The sequence below is a fragment of the Silurus aristotelis genome (genome assembly GCF_946808225.1).
Source record: "Silurus aristotelis genome assembly, chromosome: 15".
NCBI classification, from domain to species: Eukaryota; Metazoa; Chordata; class Actinopteri; order Siluriformes; family Siluridae; genus Silurus; species Silurus aristotelis.
Genome location: NC_139588.1, coordinates 16,571,027 through 16,590,158, shown reverse-complemented (window position 1 = coordinate 16,590,158; position 19,132 = coordinate 16,571,027). Strand labels below are relative to the sequence as shown.

Sequence of the window (19,132 nt, the reverse complement as noted above, 5' to 3'; positions counted from 1 at the left end):
CAGGTTTTTTTCTGAATGTTCTTGTAATTTCACTCAGGATAATACAGAATACAGTGGCTGAGAGTGGAGCAAAGGTGTGTCATACAAATTATTTTAGGAGTCCAATATGAATGAGAACTGTACGGTAGGGTGGTTAGAAAGAAACCATCATCGGTCAGCCATGTGAAAGCAGGAGTATGACCCAGCAAATATGTGGTTTTCTAGGTGTAACCCAAGATCATCATACTGTATTTGGGCAAGTTTTAAATCGACACGTGGCCATACCTCATTAAACATACCTGCAGTGAAATATCTTGGTGCTACAATGGTTGCTTTTCATGCTCAACATTTTACAGTGACAAAGTCCAGATCTTAAAGCTGCAGCAAAACACGGTTCTACCTATTACTTGTTTCAAAGATTTCCTTTCGATGACATTTGATTTTAAAATGTGTATTTAGGACATATTAGTTTGCAGTAAAATCTGTCTGGAACATGTTGTATAAACTGTAATATCGGTGAATCCTGCAAAGCACTGTATGTGGTAATAGTTGTTAGAAATTAATCTGCACATTGAAAACTGAATTTTTTAAACATTGGTTTCTCTGTTTTCATTAGAATTTTGGAGCAAAACCAAACCTTTTTTTTTGATCAACTATTCAGATTTTCCTTGATCAATTTATTGAATAAAAGTTACCCTCTTAACTGACTTTACCCAACCATGGCGGTCTATACAGTATAGGAAAAGTGCAGTAAGAGCTTTCTTTTGAGTGTGTTTAGCTGCCATTATATTGTATGAGCAGTATATTGAAACGCCACCATTGTAAAGGAGCAGATGTCTCACAGGAAGTAAGTAGTCCACACTTTCCTCACTTGGTAGCTGTCATGTGATGAAGGAGAGATAGTGGATGACAATTTGCAGTTATATGAAAATAAAACAAACGGATAACAATTGGGAACAATACTATTCTTATTGCAGTGAACTTGTAATGAGTAGAGTCAACACTATTCAGTGTTTTCACTTTAGGGTTGCCATACAAATAGTTTGGACTGTCATCAGGAAGTGGTATGGGGTTCACGACTTGTCAAAAAAACCAAACTTAACTAAACTCGACAAAAAACAACAACAACTATAACCATGGTGAGACAGAGAACATTCATTTCCCCAATTTAATCAGGTAAATCTGGAGAAGAAACGGTTCCTCACTATTTACTATTCCCTGTACTTAATCTATTATTGTGTTAAAAATGATGAATCCAGATGTTGTGTGAGATAAAATATGCCTGCATGTTTTTGCTTGAGTTTTTCATCATTTCACTCCGTGGGCTTCTTTGGGTACATCAGAGAGTTTCGATTGGCACTAATGTCAAATGCAAGGATTATTCAGTGCAGAGGTTGCATGTAAATGTTATGAAAGCCACAAAGTTTTTTGCTTTGACACCTGAGAAAGACAGAGAGAAGAAGAGATAACACAGGAAACACTGTGGAGGCGACTTGCTGGTGAAAAGGTGAAACATATACAGTAAGCTTTGAGATGCTCTTCTTGACTGCAGGATTGCACTGACACAAAATTCCTTTTCCATGCCAGGTATTTATATCCCAAACTGAACTTATTAATAACCACTGAGGTCAAACATACTGAAGTATAACTATACAATTAACAGCATTCAGAAAAGGGGCCACTGCATTATGTAAGATGGAAATGTTTCTTCATGTACACATTCAATACAGAGGCCAAGCATTTTCTAAATAGACTGAGACATTGGCTATGTGCTCATTGTACATTTTATATCCATGTGTGTCTGTGTGTGTGTGTGTGTGTGTGTATATGTGAGTGTTCTTATCTATTTTTAGAGGTGACACTTTTCACAGGAACATTAGTCTGCTCTTTGGAAATCACTCTCTCTGAAGCAGCAGCATGCTGAAACCATATAGAACATCAATGAACTTTGTACCAGTGAAACTATTTTCAGAAGGATGGCAAAAGAAGCAAACTACACAGCACTCTAAAGCTGTCTAGCAGCGGTCTTAATCGAGAAGGAGGAAATGGTGGCACATGTTCGACAAGCAGACTGAATTCAAAGAAAAACCAAATCAGCTCTTGTGATCACTGCTGACTTCCTCTGTGAAGAGCTCTTAGGCAGAACATGCTGTTCTCAATGAGGCTTTGTCTCTGTTATGCAATACATGAGCTTCAGAGCCTCTGATTAAACGTTTTAACATTACACAAAATACATAAAAGAATTGCACAAAACAGTGTCCTGTAATGTCTTGAATATACGATTCATACAACATTAAGTTTATTGTAGTGAAGTAAACATGCATATACACAAACCTGTATCTAATGTACAAGTGTCATCATGAAAGTGCCAGAAGCTGCCGCAGGAGAAAAACTAAAACAAATAATATGAAATAATATGGTAAAAACTAATTGACCAAATTTGTGCAAATGTAAACAATCAGCCAGGACATGATTGGTATTTATCTTTGCCTCTTTCGATTTGAACTTGAGCCAGAAGTCTAATAGTACGCTAAATAGTATCTGACCCAATTTCGCAAGCAAATGCTCAAATCTTTATATATTCAGTATATGTACATTATAAATATAATATTTATACTTTTCAAATAAATGCTTTTATAAAACAGAAGTCTGTTGCTATAGTCTGCACAAATTCCCGTTTCTGGGAATATTTCCATCTTCACTATAGGAGGAGGCTAAATAATGTTAAATAAAGTTAAGGAAAAAACGTGATGCATTTCAACATAGCTGCACCCAAAACATTCTGTTCAGCTACACAGAGAAGTTTTGTATATGTATAAAGATTGCAGATTTTTCTGAACTACATTAGTAAGTTTGCATGATATTACATTTGAATGTGTACATTGATTTGAATTGGGGCAGCGAATTTCACCACATTTTTTGGTGATAAAGACTTCTCTTACTTGTTAGCAGTATTAGCCTTGTAGCTCCAGTACAAAAATACATTTTGCTGAACCGTCCCTTCAAAAGGTTGTTCTATTTACATACTGTTCTATTTACATAGACATAGCTTTACACTGGTGATATTATTTTTACATTAATATATTTCAAAAGCTTGACACACTGCCTTACAGGGAATGCCCCAGCCTAACAAGTGCTTTGTGAAAACAGCAAAAAACTACTATTACACATTAGCTACTAATTTACACATATGACTCTTTTGCATATGACAGCTCCTCGAACACAGGCTGACTGCACCGACGGCTGAGTTTTTCAATTCTGGTGCAGCCTATCGACTCAGACATGGCTCTTTGCCTAAAAGAGCTTTGCATAGGTGCATCTAAGCCATCGTCTGCAAAGTTAAAATTGTCCAAAATTTGGCAAGAAGAAGAGTCCAGGATGAGCTCGTTCATAGAGATGGGCCGAGATCTATGCTCTCTTGCATCATGTACAGTCATGGAATGGTATCCCGGAGGTGCAGGAAGAACCCCAGAAATGACTGCCTGTTGGTAGGATGGTGGACGCCCAGGATCACGTCTGTCCACATGATCAAAGACCTCGATGGCAGAGAGTGGCCTCTGGCGCCTAACTGGTTCATCTGGAACCTCTGCCTCATTCTGAGAGTCCTCCTGCAATGTTCCACATGGAAAAGTGCCCTCTTTTTGAGACTCTGTTTTCTTGCTGCTTGCCCTGCTAATGGAGAAACTTCCCAGGCTTTTGGCTCTCTTAAATGGAAATTGACGCCTTGTGGAATTTGTGTCTATTTTGGATTTCGCTTGAGACATGTGCCTCTCAGGTTGTATTTTCCGAGGGCTAGATGGAGAAGGCAAAGGAGAGTTAGCAAACACCGAATTATCAGAGACGTTCGAGTTAGTGCTTTCCAAAGAACAAGTTGAGGAGCAGGAGCAAGTTTTGGTGATGACCGGTACTTCAAGGTTTAGACTGCCGGTTGTTTTTCTCAGCAAAGGTTGCAGAGGTCTTCTCTGTGGTTGTAAGAATGAGTCGTCAGAGTTTTGCTTTTTTAGTGTCTGTTCTTCATACTCTTTAGCAGAAGAACAGTCATCGTGACTCCGTGCCAGATATCGGCGGTCTTTCACACCAACCGTGGAAAAGATAGCAGGCTCTGAGCTGCGTCGGTCGAAGGGCTTGGTAAGAGTCTCGAAAATGTCTTCTGAGGAGTGGGAATGATTGACTGAATACTGGATTTGGATATGAGGACATGTTTGCTGTGTGTGTCCTGTCGCCTCTCCATTCTCTCCATCGATGCTTTCATAAGCTGAATCGTGGTGGTGTGAAGACGTGGTATCTGTGTTAAATCAAAATCGTGTTATGATATAATGAATAAGAATATGTAATGAATAAACCTCAAGCTGATAAGTTAACAAATGGAACTGATTTATATACATTTTTAATAACACATGGACTTCTGTGTTTCTTAATAAATAAAAAATATAACAGAAAATCAAGAATAAAAGTGGTGGAAATTCTCAGAATCTGGCCCTAAATGGAAAATGATTTTTATAGTTAACCTAGTTCTTAAAAGCACACGTTTTATTAGAATGGTTTTCTGTACCTGAATTATATTCCAGCTCTTTTTCCGAATTTCCAAGCAGAGTCAGTGTTTTTTCTCCAAAGATCTCACCACAGTTTTCAATCAGGTATTGGGTTATGGTTGTCACCTAAAATGCAAAATAACAATTATGTTGTTAAGGAAAGAAATATAGCACTGCCTATTAGTGTAGCCCAGTTGTACATGGTTTGTGGTGATATAACTTTGGGGAGTTTCCCTGCAGGTCTGAGATAAACATCATGCAAGTATTTTTTTAGCACAGCTTAATTCCCTATGCTCACTGTGCATAGTATATAAGGTAGTAGTGGCCAGTTAAATGTTTCCACACCTTGTAAACTTGTAAGAATTTTAACAGTGGGATCTAAACATGGAAAACTCAAATTTTCTGTTTTTTCTTTTAAATAATTCATATCTAATTGCAAAATAATTTTAACCTCTCTAAATAAACACTTGTAACTACAGTCTATACCCTGTGTATATAAGAGCCTCTATAAGAGCCCTATAAGGATCTGAGAGAGTTTCATAAAATTTTTGGATAGAAGTGTGATTGTTTTGTTCCTTCTGAAAATCTCTGTTGCAGGGCTTTAAAAATAGCTAAACGTTAATGGGTAATTCTTATGCAGTTCTTGTTTATGCATCTGTTTATGTTTCTTTAGATTTCATCCTGTGTTTGTTTTTTTCAAGTGATTTTTCTCATACAACTCACACTAACACTCAAAAATATTTGCCTAGTAAAAACTAGAATGCTGTGGTTTGTCATGCATTGACAAACCACACTTTGATCTTTTAGGGCCTTTTATGAGTAAGACTGAGAAGACAGGTGCCTAACCTTCCCAAATGTGCTCACGTCCTGGCTGTTGATCTGTAGAAGAGTTGGTCCAATGCAAGTAGCCAAGTTTTTGGGGTCCATTTTGTTCTTCTCTGATTGCTTGATAATGCGACACAGCAAACAGAGCAGGTACTTCAGCAGAACGATGTTGGCTTTAGGCAGTGTGGATACAATCCTAAACACAGAGGGCAATAAAAAAGAGAAGAAGAATAAATCAGTTGGGTGCTGTGTCTACCCCAAAAGCAGAAGTAGTGTTCTGCATTTTATCTAGTTGACATTTTGACATACAGTTGTTCCCTATTTAAAAGCAAAAAGTCCACTGAAATCCCCTTGTTTTATTCCTCTTTCTCTTTTGAGCCAGTAAAGAAAGGTGCTTTCTTGAAATAAAAAAAGCACTTAACTGTGACCATGTCTTGCTATCGTTTTCTCTCTACTCCATGCTTACCTTCTCAGTTCAGCATGTCTTTCCTCTATTTCCTCCTTCTCCAATGCTTTTATCCACTGAGCATAGTGCTTGGCCACCAGAAGACTTCCTGGAAGCTCCCTTAGGAAAGCCTGCCAATAGAGTGACAACAGAATTGTTCGTAATCAAGTCACGGACTTATATCTTCCACATCTGATTGACATTTTAATACTTTTTTTCATTGTGTTTATTAAATTAGACTATTATGGCATATCAAGGTGCCAGGATTACAGTTAAACATTAAACAACTAAAATATCCTGGAGAACTAATTCTAATCCCCAGAATGTACTGTGCTATGGACAACATGGTCATAACAGTGCAGCATTTTGTATGCTTCAACAAGAACAGCATTATTACCTTTAACAATCCAACTAGCAGAGTCACAGGCAGTGCTTCCAAGTCCACTGCAACCCCAGAGTTGAGTTGATCAAGAACTGCATTCAGATTCTTGCTGTTACATGGTATCCTGAAAACTCCCTCTGTATCAGGACCTTTTCTCCACAACAGTTTAAGAACATCCTTAATAAAAACAGGTAAAAAAAAATAAAAGTTAGCATAAGATAACAACTTAGTTGTGTATTGCTATTTTTTGTTATTCCACACATTTGTTATTTAATTTTTTTTACAGAAAGTAATATTAATAAAAATATATATATATTCATGTCAAATGGATTTGGCAGCTTTTCAGATCTGATATTTTTGAGATGTTTGAGGTGTGGTAGAGATGTTAACATGAGATTCGCTAAAAGAGAACACCACTGTCAGCATATCTGATTGAACATTGGATCGCAGATGAAGCTTGTGCACATGTTTTGTTAAGCTTTATCTTAAACTTTATATAGTATATATATATAAATGTGTGTGTGTGTATATATAAAAAGTTTATACAATAATTCTACAGCAGAATAAGGAAAATGTGTATAGATGCATGAATGAAAATATAGGAACTAAAATAGAGAAGAAAGAAGTTCTCCATTGCCTGTGTGGTGAATAGAGTTAGAAAAATTTGGCGCGATTTTTACAAAAACTACGAAACAAAAATGATGACAAGAACAACTTGTTGACGTTTCTCGAAATATACTGTATGTATATGCGCATATGTTCTGCATTTGATCTGCACAAGTTCTGCAGTTGCAGAAGAAAATAGTTACTATGTATTGTAAGTTAATAATTTAAGAAATTATTGTTGGTTCATTGCTGTGGTTTTGGTGAGTCACTTGCATCACCATTTTGTTTTCTTTTTTTTTCTTTTTTTTTTTTCAATTTTAGAATCCCCAGTTTTGGTCTTGACACAATCTACAAATAAATGTATTATTCCTGAAATAAATAAATAGTAAAATACAGTGACTAGCAACTAGTAACTTGCCTATACAGTTTAATTAATACAGGGAAGAAGAAGAAGAAGAAGAAGGTGAAGAAGATGTGAGACATACAGCAATAGGTTTGGGGATTTTAGCATCTTCAGGAAGAGGCTGGCCAAACAGCAGGTTTGTCTTGTGTCCTGGTCTTTCAGGTATGCCTGTGTGTGTGTCTCTTCTCTTTAGTTTGGAGAACAGGCTCTTCTTACCACCATCATGATCTGCTAAAGTCAAAAATAAATCAGCACATGGTTGTGAGTCAGAGTAAAAACAGGGAGTTGGTAAGAATATATCAGACTTATTCAGTTTATACAAATATGGGCACACAGGGGTAGAGCTTTTAGTATTAAGTCACAAAACTATGTACTTTTATTCATTGTTCTCTTACATACTCTTTTCATATCTATCTATCTATCTATCTATCTATCTATCTATCTATCTATCTATCTATCTATCTATCTATCTATCTATCTATCTATCTATCTATCTATCTATCTATCTATCTATCTATCTATCTATCTATCTATCTATCTGCTTCTCCTATATTTGTGCTCTCCTTTTTTAATTCTCTCCCACTCAGTTTCACTTGGACACTCTGGACGGCCCCTAACCATACATGTGGTCAGAAACCGCCTTCTTCATTTCAATTTGAACTCACCAATCACTGGCTCCATCTTGCACTGCAGGGTGGAGACATTGCCGTTGCCATGGAGAGCCTGGAAAACAGCGAGACGTGAGTGTGTGGCAATATAGAGTACACCATGCAACTGCAAACACACCCTCACATAACCACAACGATGTTATGCTACGTGCCTGCCGCACCCACGACTCTTTATTTTTCAAATAAACATACAAACAAACAAGTCGACTGCATTTATTAATGTTATATTTAAAAATGTGTAAAAAATATTAATACTCACATTATCTATGGCACTGTCTTCCATTACTCCTCCACTTAAAGCTTTATTCTGCAGCACAACACACAAGGACACAGAGCACATCAAATTAAACCCATGAACACTTCCTACTGAACGTCTAACAAGTGCAAATCCACAAAGAATTACTTAAATAAAAAAATAAAAAACATAGATTCAAAGTGAAATGGAACTAAATTCAAAGCAATTGAACACTTAATAGGCTGAATTAAGACAAATCAAGATGAAGATAATGTGAACCCATAACAAGACGATAGATCCAATACAGAGTGACTTAAGGATCCACTTACTGTGGTGGTGCTGCTCAAGACCTTCATGAGGACACTTGGAAGTGATGAAATTGTAACGGTCCTCTTCCTAGCTGCTCTAATTTTCCTGCAATCAAAAGCAGTGTGGTTAGTGGTTTAATATCAACAATCCTAGTCAACTTTCAGCCAAGGAAATCTTTAGAGCTTTTACAATGTTGTCGCTATCATCTGCAAATCCTTTAGTTGTAAGGCAGGTGTTTCACTTTCATAGCTACAATCATGCAAAAATGACCCGCCGTGCTAAAGAAGAACCAGTAAATGGCGATTACAAATATTTAACTTCTGATAATTGTGATACATTTTGTACAATGTTAGTTAGAAAATTGTAAAATTGGGTTCAACGGTAAAGGTTGACATTTTGTAAATGCGGTGACCTTTATCATCAGGACCTTTTACGTACAACTTTTGGCATTAAAATTACGTACAACTTTTGGCATTACGTAAAACTTTTGGCATTAATATGACGAGTATGTTTATGTGTTATTGTTTTGTCAGTGAGCACAAACCAACACATAAAAAAAAGAAATCAAGTGAAAGACAAGCTAAGTTATGCGTGTGTGTCTGCTAGGACTACAATACCATCTACTATATTTAGCATGTTTTAGTTAAACATGTAAAAAAGTGCTATTTCCAACCATCAAACGTCTAAATAACAAATTTTCATAAAATCGCTCAGAAAATTTAAATGAATTTAATGCAAAATCAGATGGATTAATGTTGACAGCCTTAATAAAAGACAATGAATGGAATAAATTGTAGTGTCAAATGTATTTCTTTATACAAAGCAATGCTGATTTTCTTCTTATTTTCTTCTTACAAGTTTGTAAAGTTACTAAACCGATTACTGTGCCAGTAAATTAGTCTGCTTTGTGTTGCATGCTTGTTGATTTTGTGTAACACTTTATGTATGATTTGCTTATTAATATAGTACTAATAAACAGAATGATCATTTAGTAAAAGAGAAAAGGTACATACCTGTGAACAGTATCTAACCAGCGTTCTTTAACTTCAGGCAAACTGCAGGTAAAATAACAGCATGGTTCGAGTTACTGATCCACAGAGCTCATACACATGTAACAGAAGCACAACTTGCACCCACTGATGGACCAACTGCACACACGCGGCCTCTTTTTAACAAGCGGAAACTGCACCAAGTCATGGGGAGAGGAAGCAGCGTCATGGTAACACTGCCACTTCCTTTTTTTGCTCTGATACCGTGGCGACAAGTGGAAATTCTCCCTCTGAGGTGGCTGAGCACCTGACGAGGAGTTACAGTTTGATATATAGGACCATAGAGATGGTGAAATGAGTGTAAATTTTCAGCCATTGTTGTTTTGGAAAAAAAAAGAAGGGTCACTTGAAACTCCTGAAACACGCCATATTGGTTTACAAACACTCCTACTCATAATACTGGTGGTAATGTTTCTGTTTGTATGTCTGCCTGTGTGTGTGTTAGTATGTCTGTCTGGTTATATTCCAGTGGTGTGAAAATTTTATTGGCCTGTATATTTCTTGGTACAAATGATCAAATTTATCACAAAAATCCTGCAACATTCACACCAGTCACATGGCAGGTTTCAGGAGGCGTGTGCACGGACAGAACATGTGAGATGTGTGCAAACTGTATTTGTTTAGTTTAGAATTTTTTTTTTTTTTTTTTTTTTTTTTTTTTTTTTTTGCAACAGTCATGTGAGATGTGTGTATAATCATGTGCTAGATGTGTACAGTGTTGCCAGTCATAAATGAAAGTAAGTTACTTGGTTTTATAGGGTTTTAAAAATAGATTCTGGTCTCTAAGCATAGAATTATTTTATTAACATAATCCAACTACTTCGTCCTTAGACCCATTATCCTAATGCACCATATAATATTATTACTATTGATTTTCTGCATCACTGAAGCTTTATAAACTGCCTAAAATGTGCATTGACAAATGTCAGGCCTTGATTTTGACTTGATATAACTTTGAATAAAATAAATTCATATAGTCAGTGAAACATACCATTAAAAAAAAAAAACGTATTTGTATCTGTAGCAATTCAAGAAAAAAAAGCTTAAAGTCTACATTAAATACTAGTGGTCAATTGACAATGAGTTAGCTCTCAAGTTTCTCACTGTCAATATATAGAAAACAAAAAAAACAGAACAGCTAAAATAAACTGAATTGCTAATTGGTTTTAATCGTTTTTCGAATTCTGTCTGTGTTGTATAGACAAAAACGAATTAAAATAAATTTGAGCATTACTGGGAAAATGTCAAAACTATGTACATTTGTAGTAGTATTTTGTTGGTATCTACCAAAATTCCCTCTTTCATTTCATATAAATAGTTGATTTCCCTTTCTGGGTCTCTGTGATGTAGAAATACCACGTCAGGGGTCATGTGAGCAGTCCAAAATGTAGCTTTGTGGTGCTGGAGGAAATTTAGCTTCCCCTAAATATACTTCCCTTTTTATTGTTCACAGTGTATATTCCACACTTTTGCATTAATGAAAAGGCAGTTAGTCAAATGAAGTTTTTCAATACAAATCAAAGATGCATACTGACATACTTATGAACTTATATGTACACACATGAAGCCTTGAACAGTGCTTCATACTGAGCTACAGTAGCTGACGAACCAACAGGCCATTCATTCTCTCTGCACATTCATAACATTGGCAAGTGTCATTGAGAAGGTGATGTCTTTTTGTAATGCAAATGTAGTTTTAATGTTAATAAACACTGACAAAATCATCAAGGAAAACTTCAATCTACCAAGTGCTCTCGTTTCCCGACTTCAGTTCTCATTGGTTTTTTTATTTTTTTTGGTACTTCCTATCCAAAAACATAGTGGTCAGTGGTCAGTCATTCATGTGAAATAAACACCTAACAAATCTTTACTGCAGATCTCATAAACAGATTCAGAATATGACTATAATATTGTCTGACTGTAGTTTGTTGGTGGGGACAGTATTGCAGGAACCAACCATGTATTTCCAACGTGCATGTTAAAGAATGAAACACATTGAAGAAACTGTATGTCCAAAAGTGGATCTCCATATGTGGTTCTTCCCCAAAATGTTGCTGTAGATTTGGAAGCACACAATTGTACAGTATGTCTTTGTGGAATATTATCAAATTTAATTTTAGAGGCCCAAACCTGTTCCTGCATGGCAATGCCCTGTACACAAAGCCAGCTCAATGAAGATATGGTAGAAGTATGTACTTCACAGAGCCCAGACCTCAACCTTACTTGATGAACTGGAACACTGACAGCCTCACAACCTCTTAACCCTAAATCAGTACCTCACCACACTGTGGCTGAATGGAAAGAAATCCCTACAGCCACACTCCAAAATCAGGTGGAAATGCTTCCCAGAAGATTGGAGGTTATTATAACATCAAAGGGGGACTATTGATAGACTGGGACAACAAGCACAAATGCATGACAAATATAAATATGCATATGAAGATGATGATGATGGTGTGTGTTTTTTTTTCTTTTAAACAGCTTCCTCAATTGTGCACAACCTTCCAACTTCAATTAAAACCTGAGTCAGTCGTGAAGTGTGTAGCTGGAAGTAGATTTTGAAATAACATCCTTCTTTAAAAACGAATTAAACTGAACTTCACAGAAATGTTTTCATTGAAATGGCATGATATTAGAGTTAAATATCTTAACAATAATAATAATAATGATGCTGTTTTGGTATCTGTGTGAATGTGAACACAATTTTATGTATTTATTTTTTTTATCAAAATCTTACCAGCTCACCTGAATGTCATCAGACAGAGAGAGACAGACCAAGCCAAAACAAGTGTCTTCTTCAGGTCAATCATACTGGCCTTATTCTTCCCCTTACACCCTTCATCACTCTCACTTCTAAAGTCACAAACCCAAAGCTGCTCCAGGTTAACTCTGTGTTTCAGTTTGTAGCTGCCACTGGATCTAAAGAGAAAGCAATGAAGAGGTGCAAAAATATACATCACAGGTTCATAATTAGTGTTATAAATGAACAACTATCTAATAGTTTCTTTATTAATTGTATTTCTTTAATAACTTTCTTTATTAATAGTAGATAAAGAAGGGAACACTTTGAAATGTCTTTATCAATATCCTAATAACAGCAGTTTCCAAGGTGATTCATTCTTATGTTTTTTTTATATATTGTTAAAGCCAATTTACTTACAAATTTATAAGATTCAATTATCATGTATGGTTATATTGTGGAATGTCCATGAAACAAGTTAGTTCCTGTAAACAGTCACTCTTTCACAAGCTTCTATTTTCTCAAACACATTAATAAAAAACCAAAAAGGGTACAACAGGAACACACATGCACACATTGGTTTTCCTGAAGAGTTTCCAAAACCTCTGACACTTTAGTCATTGAGTTGCTTTGGACTCCTTCCATTAATGTTAAATGAATCACAGAAAACTTTACCATATCAACCATGTTTTCAATCTGTTTATGTGAAGTTTTGTAAAAGCCTGTTTTTATGTTCCTATACTAGAAACAATCAGAATCTTCTTTAATATGCAATCCATATGCTACTATGTGGCCAGGTTTTATTCAGAATTTGTCATTAATATCAGTATTGTGCAAAGGTATCCTGCAGTGGTGTCTGAGATAAAACCAAAATAATGGACACAGATGATGGTCTGGATGACATCATTTTATTCAGGGTGGAAAGTACCCAAAGCTTTACCCAAATCTACAAGTTGTGTTATGTGTAAGCGCAGGTATGTGATGGGTTGAACTGTTAAATTAATTATGAATCATTATGTTATAGATAATACAGAATGTCTATCATAGTATTTTTTTAAATAAATTGTATAAATATATCAGTCAGGCTTTCATCTAACAGTGAAAGCATGCTTACAATTAGAAAGTGGGAAAAAAAAACAAATTTTTCTAATATACATTATTTGAGTTATGTTTCACATTCATTCATTCATTACAAATGAAAATCAAACGAACAGCCAATTAATGCATGTTATACTATAACCATAATATATATCCCCCCTTCTTCCTCATTCCAATAAAGAGAAAATATTTTTTTTTTTTTCCAAACTCTTTTTTCTTTGTTTCTTTTACTTTTGCATATGTTTTACATTGGTGGCTTGTTGCCAGGCATGAGCATGTTTCATATACAAGAACTCAATATTTTAGATACAATCAAAAATACTAAGACAAGTTATATAATAAGAACACTGTTGCACTTGTGCAATTTTCAGCACCTTTTGTAACACCAAACCAAAAGATATGGCAAAATTATCATATTCTCAAATCAGCTAAATGGCAGTGATGAAAACCACAGCGGACTGAAGATCTGATAATGCCACGCAGAGAAGCTGAATAAAAGATTCACAAGAGATGCATGTTGGAATCTGAATCAGGTGTGCATGTCCATACATATGGAGGACTTTGGAGGCATGTATTGATTAGCATGAAACTGAATTGATGTGGTGTATTTCTCCCTTTCAGTCATTTTATCTGACTGTACAGTGCGTGTATATCGGTGCTGCAGACTAACTTGAGCTTAGCAATGACCAACACATCACTGAAAAGAAATACATGTCTCTCTCTGGTGTTCAGTCCCTCTGTAAAATGCACTATGTCATCCAGGATGAGCTCTGAGTCCTCATTGCTCAGACCAAGCACAAATGGAGATTGATCTATCATGATTGCAGGAACACACTCCTCTCTGCATGAAAGAGCAGTACACACTTTATATTTCAAGACTTTGTTGTTTTCAGTGTTTAACACACACACTGTCCCTCTCCAATGAGTTTGTGAGGACATGGAACCACATTTCCACACCTGAGCCCAAATGCTTGAAATAAATGCTAAATGCTAAAAACAAAAAGTTCAAGTTTATAAGAATTTTAGCTAAATATTCATACTTGTGGAAGAAATGGTTTCTACCTGATGTTGTTTTCAGTGATTAACACACACATTGTCCCTCTCCAATGAGTTTGTGAGGACATGGAACCACATTTCCACACCTGAGCTCAAATGAATGAAATAAATGCTAACTGCTAAAAACAAAAAGTTCAAGTTTATAAGAATTTTAGCTAAATATTCATACTTGTGGAAGAAATGGTTTCTACCTGATGGAATGCCAAGACTTTGCCAAAGCCTTCTCAAACAACACACTCGGTGCTGACCGTCTTCTCTGGCCCAGACTACGCAAGTGCTAAAAAAAATAGAAAGCATATCAGACCTGTTACCGTTCATTTGAACTAACACAATACTATAAGGCATGTGTAAGGCAAGTGTAGTACTACATTGTAACTGTAGTTACAATCACATGATGTACTGTGAATTTTGTGACACTTTAATATGCATTTAGTTTCCTGCTAAACTATTAGTCCTTCTGCTCTCTATTACTATAGCTTGTAAAATATCTGTGAATCATTTAAAAATAGTAGACATTATGCCTGAATGCACAATTTAAGTTTCTCACACAACGTTGCACTCTCTCACACTTTTGTATGTGTGAAGTAGATCTGTAAAACTTATTGCTGCCCACCTCTGTTCCCACATGTGCTCACAAGAGCAGAAGTTTCATCTTTTCTTTTTTTTTCCAAACAAAAAAACCTGTTTTGTATACGATGAGTCGAATCTTTACACTCAGATGCTGAACATGAATTACAGACACACAGCACGATTACTGCTTTTCTTGATGAGGACTTTTCATGCGCACCAGTGCATTCTGGGGCAGCCATTCATATGAAACAACACTCACTTGTTCAAGAATACAATACTCTGTCATGCACATTTGGCTCACAGTGCTAAGGGTTAATGCATACAGACAACAAGATGTTGTTTAGGATGTGCTTCATTTAAAAAGCTAAAATGCTTGACTTTGCTTTGCTTCATAACAGCTGGCTTGTATTTGTTATTCTGCTCAACTTGCAGAAATCGGCAGTAATGAAGTCTGTTTGGTATATCCTGAATCAGACAGAGTGCATGATTACATCTAACTAATTAAAATACAGTAATAATTATTTTATTAACATTAATACTACTTAAAATGCTTTTAAACAACATTTTAGAATCACTGACTGGTTTATATGATTTAGTTCTACATTATACAGTGTTTTATTAATGTATCCTTCATTTTAGTCATTTTAGATCGATGATTCTCCATTTATAGTGCATTTATTCCTGCATAATCAATTCGGCTGCAGATATTTAACACACATTCATAAATGTTCCACAAATAAACCAGTCAAAAAATTAATAAAATTCTTCAAACATTTTGAATGAAAAAAACTCATATTATTTCAAAACCTTATGCCGTGGTCGGAGTTTAGAATTTTCAGCAAGGAAAGTGGGCCAAGTGACAAAAACACAATAGACAGCAGTTAACAACAACAACATATTAGAGCTAAACATGACCTACAAGACTGGAAAGAGACAAAGGAAACAACAGAGACACCATATACACATTCTCTTGTTTTTTCTAGCAGTAAGTTAAAAGATAACCGATGAGAATGTGATTACAGACTGTTTGTTTGTTACACACATATGCTAGGACCGTGTTCCAGTGTAGTGCACACAATATTCTCATTTGCCATATCAATCACTCTGTGTACACATGCTAACAACAATGTACCATCTATCAAGTTCTACTGGGCTTTGCTTATTGTTTTTGCTTTTTGTATTTGTTTTATGTATAAATTCATACCAAAGCAATTCTTACTTTACTAATTCCTTCTTCAATTTCTAAAATCTGAAACAAAAGTGTTGATTAGCTTTCGTACATTAGTTTTACGAGGTAAATCAAAACTATATTAATTAACTTATTGTTTCTGGAGAAACAACTCATTCATGTAAAGTAGATAATCAAGAATTAAGAATGAATTAGGAAAGAAAAATTAATAATTTAATTAAACATTCTAGGAAGGAGTCTCCAGTGTTGGGGTCAGCTGTTTTTTTTATACTTTTGCTACAGAAAAAGAACAGAGGGTGTGTGAATTTTAGATTTCCTATTAATTGGTTGTATTCTATATGCTTAAAAATCTGAATAATTGTGAAATAGCAAAAATAAAACAAGGTGTATCGTTATTTGCATATAATCTTCAGTGTGGTAACAACCTGGTTGTATATTTTTTTAATTATTTTTCTATAACCTTAGTTTTTGTTGTATCTTATTCCTTACATATGAAACATATGATGTAGACGATGATCTGTATTATGATTTTTCAGTGGAGTGAAAGTTTTATCCATATTTAGTATCTCAAGTCTGAGAAACATCCAGCCCTATAGGGAAATGTTTATTAGGATGTGGCTCCAACTGTGGAATACATTTTTGTAACCATTAAATATGTACTACTGCTGTCATATTGTTAATGGTGATAAGCTCAAATACAATCATATAGAAATCCTAGTTGTAGACTGATAAGCAACACACTGATTGTTCATAACTATTAAGATATTAGCTCCAGTCAAATATTTTCTAGATCATTTCAGTAATAAATGCAATGCTATTTTATAAAAGTATCTATACACACTGTAAGGCATTAGGAAAGGATAATTATTCACAAAAAGTGATTTTTTTTCCCCTTTTTTGACGTCAGCATTATAAGTGTTAAAAGTATCGCGTAACATTTCTGGATACCTAAAACTTCTACTGTTATACTGTATGACTATTATTCTAGTCATTACTAGTTTTGTATTAGTTCTGTCTTAATAAATTGCAATAATATTACTAATATGATGTTAATGATCATTTATCATATGATCATAAATTACTCACCGGTTTTATCTCAGCAGCAGCATAGCTTCTTCTCCTCATAACAGCAAGCGGGTGAGTATAGAGCACTCCTAAGCTCCCTTTCTCATCTCATACACAGTACACTAATGAGATGGAAACAATGAAGGGCTCCTAACACTCATCCCCAGGAGGTGAGACAGGATGAGGACGAGACTGTTCGTTTCCAGCTCTGTGCTCATGTAAGTTATTAAGAACGATGATAATGACACAGCAAAGAAAGAGCAGCTTCAAGAGGAATGACTGAAACCTCCTGGTATGTGTGAGTTGAAGTGTTAAATATTATAAAATATAAAGTTCTTTGAAATATTATTGATTATTTTCAGATACACCAGTCCAAAAGACAATGTTAAGAATATACAAAAATAAAAAATAAAAAATAAATTCTCTCTATTTTCTTGCTTACTTTCCTCCAGGGGCCTCAGTATAAGGAACATAAGAGATTTTCATTCTTGCCTTCGTTGTTAGGAAACATTTTGTGCTCATCAGGAATGTCAGAACAATCTCGAAAACATTGGACAGGATGTGGAGAAGCTAATTGTTGTCCTAAATATTATAATACATATTATAAATAAAAAAATTGGTATATTATTAATGATATATTTTATTGCCTCCTCAGGACCAGAGGCAGCTACAGAATAAAACATCTCAAATTAACCTTAAGTACCTCTGGGTCTGAAATGAGGATGATGAGGAGTGTGAGGATGAAGGCAGACAAGTTTACCTGAAATGACAATCTTTACGGCCCAGTCCCTTTTTCTCTCTCTTTCTGTTTGTTGATGTTCAGGAGAGTTGCTAAGATGAAAACAGATGTAAATCTGTGCTTGAATGATTCTCTTTTTTTTTTTTTGTGACGGTTTTCCTAACACAAAATAATGCATACATTTTCACACACACCATCAATAACATTAAGAACAGGATCGTAATCAGTAAGATTTGTACACCTTTGGGTCTTTAATCTTTTATTAAATTCTAGAAATTGAATTGAATGAAAATAGTTTCCGTTCCTGTGAAGTTCAGTATTATTGTCATATTGAGGGACAATTTCACAGAAATCCACTTCTGCCTACGCACTTCACAGCTGACTCAGGATTTATTTGAAGTTTGGCGGGCTGCGTTCACCGAAACACCAGCTGTTTGAGAGACAAAAACACACACACACACACACACACACACACACACACACACACACACACACACACACACACACACACACACACACACACACACACACACACACATTTATAGGGGCGGTTGAGGGAAAAAACTGTTCTTCTTCGTTATAATGTGAGTAAATTAAGGAACTGAACTGTCACAGATGTTCCACAACACACAATGTATTTAATAAACGTATGGCATACCTTATATTCATTATCATCTCGGTCAGGGAGGAAGTGAGGTCAAAACTCTTTAGATTTTTACTCTAAAAATAAAAACTACACATTACATTAAGATTTTGCCACTCTTGTATGTAGTGCATTATGGGTAATACAGATAAGAATAAAGGTTCTGGAATATTCCACAAGGGGCAGTGTTCTAGTAAACACTAAATTGATATTAATTCAGATTTATGTACAGATTTATCACCAGTGGTGGACAGTGGATGTAATCCATTAATGTACTTAAGTAGCTTTTTCATGTATCTATTCTTTTAAAAGTATTTCCATTTGGGGAGATTTTTACTTTAACTTCACTACATTTCAAGTCAAATATCGTACTTTTTACTCAACTACATTTCGCAAAATCAGTCGTTCCTTTTTATTTATGGGGATAAAAACGTAACTGGTCAAACACACAGCAAGCCACCAATCAGGGTCGAGCGCACGCTCTGTTTTGTTTTGATTACCGCTTGGTGTATCTACTTTCCTCCAACGTACAGTTCAGCGCCAGTTCACCAGCAAGCAGAACATTTGGAAAGGAATAAATAATGGGAGAAACTACTGAC

The 19,132-nt window shown here is 35.4% G+C and overlaps 1 protein-coding gene across 1 annotated transcript; it reads right to left on the bottom strand.

The window, feature by feature from the left end:
• Positions 1-2,242: 2,242 nt before the first annotated feature.
• tagapb (T cell activation RhoGTPase activating protein b) lies at positions 2,243-17,226 on the bottom strand. Its single transcript, XM_083563440.1, has 14 exons — positions 17,173-17,226; positions 14,519-14,604; positions 13,942-14,112; positions 12,178-12,352; positions 9,398-9,453; positions 8,405-8,489; positions 8,100-8,147; positions 7,838-7,895; positions 7,255-7,403; positions 6,179-6,340; positions 5,803-5,912; positions 5,358-5,532; positions 4,532-4,637; positions 2,243-4,264 (listed from the first exon to the last, which is right to left on the bottom strand). Exons 1-14 carry the CDS (start codon positions 17,209-17,211, stop codon positions 3,162-3,164), a joined length of 2,523 nt encoding a protein of 840 aa, XP_083419566.1. The 5' UTR covers positions 17,212-17,226; the 3' UTR covers positions 2,243-3,161.
• Between the last annotated feature and the right edge of the window lie 1,906 nt (positions 17,227-19,132).

Bases quoted from the DNA above. Each gene is read 5' to 3' on its own strand.
- tagapb (XM_083563440.1), bottom strand. From the start codon at position 17,211: ATGAGGAGAAGAAGCTATGCTGCTGCTGAGATAAAACCG. The intron at 7,896-8,099 runs GTGAGTATTAAT...GCTGTTTTCCAG, and splicing joins AAGACAGTGCCATAGATAAT to GCTCTCCATGGCAACGGCAA. The intron at 5,913-6,178 runs GTAATAATGCTG...CTCTATTGGCAG, and splicing joins TGCTAGTTGGATTGTTAAAG to GCTTTCCTAAGGGAGCTTCC.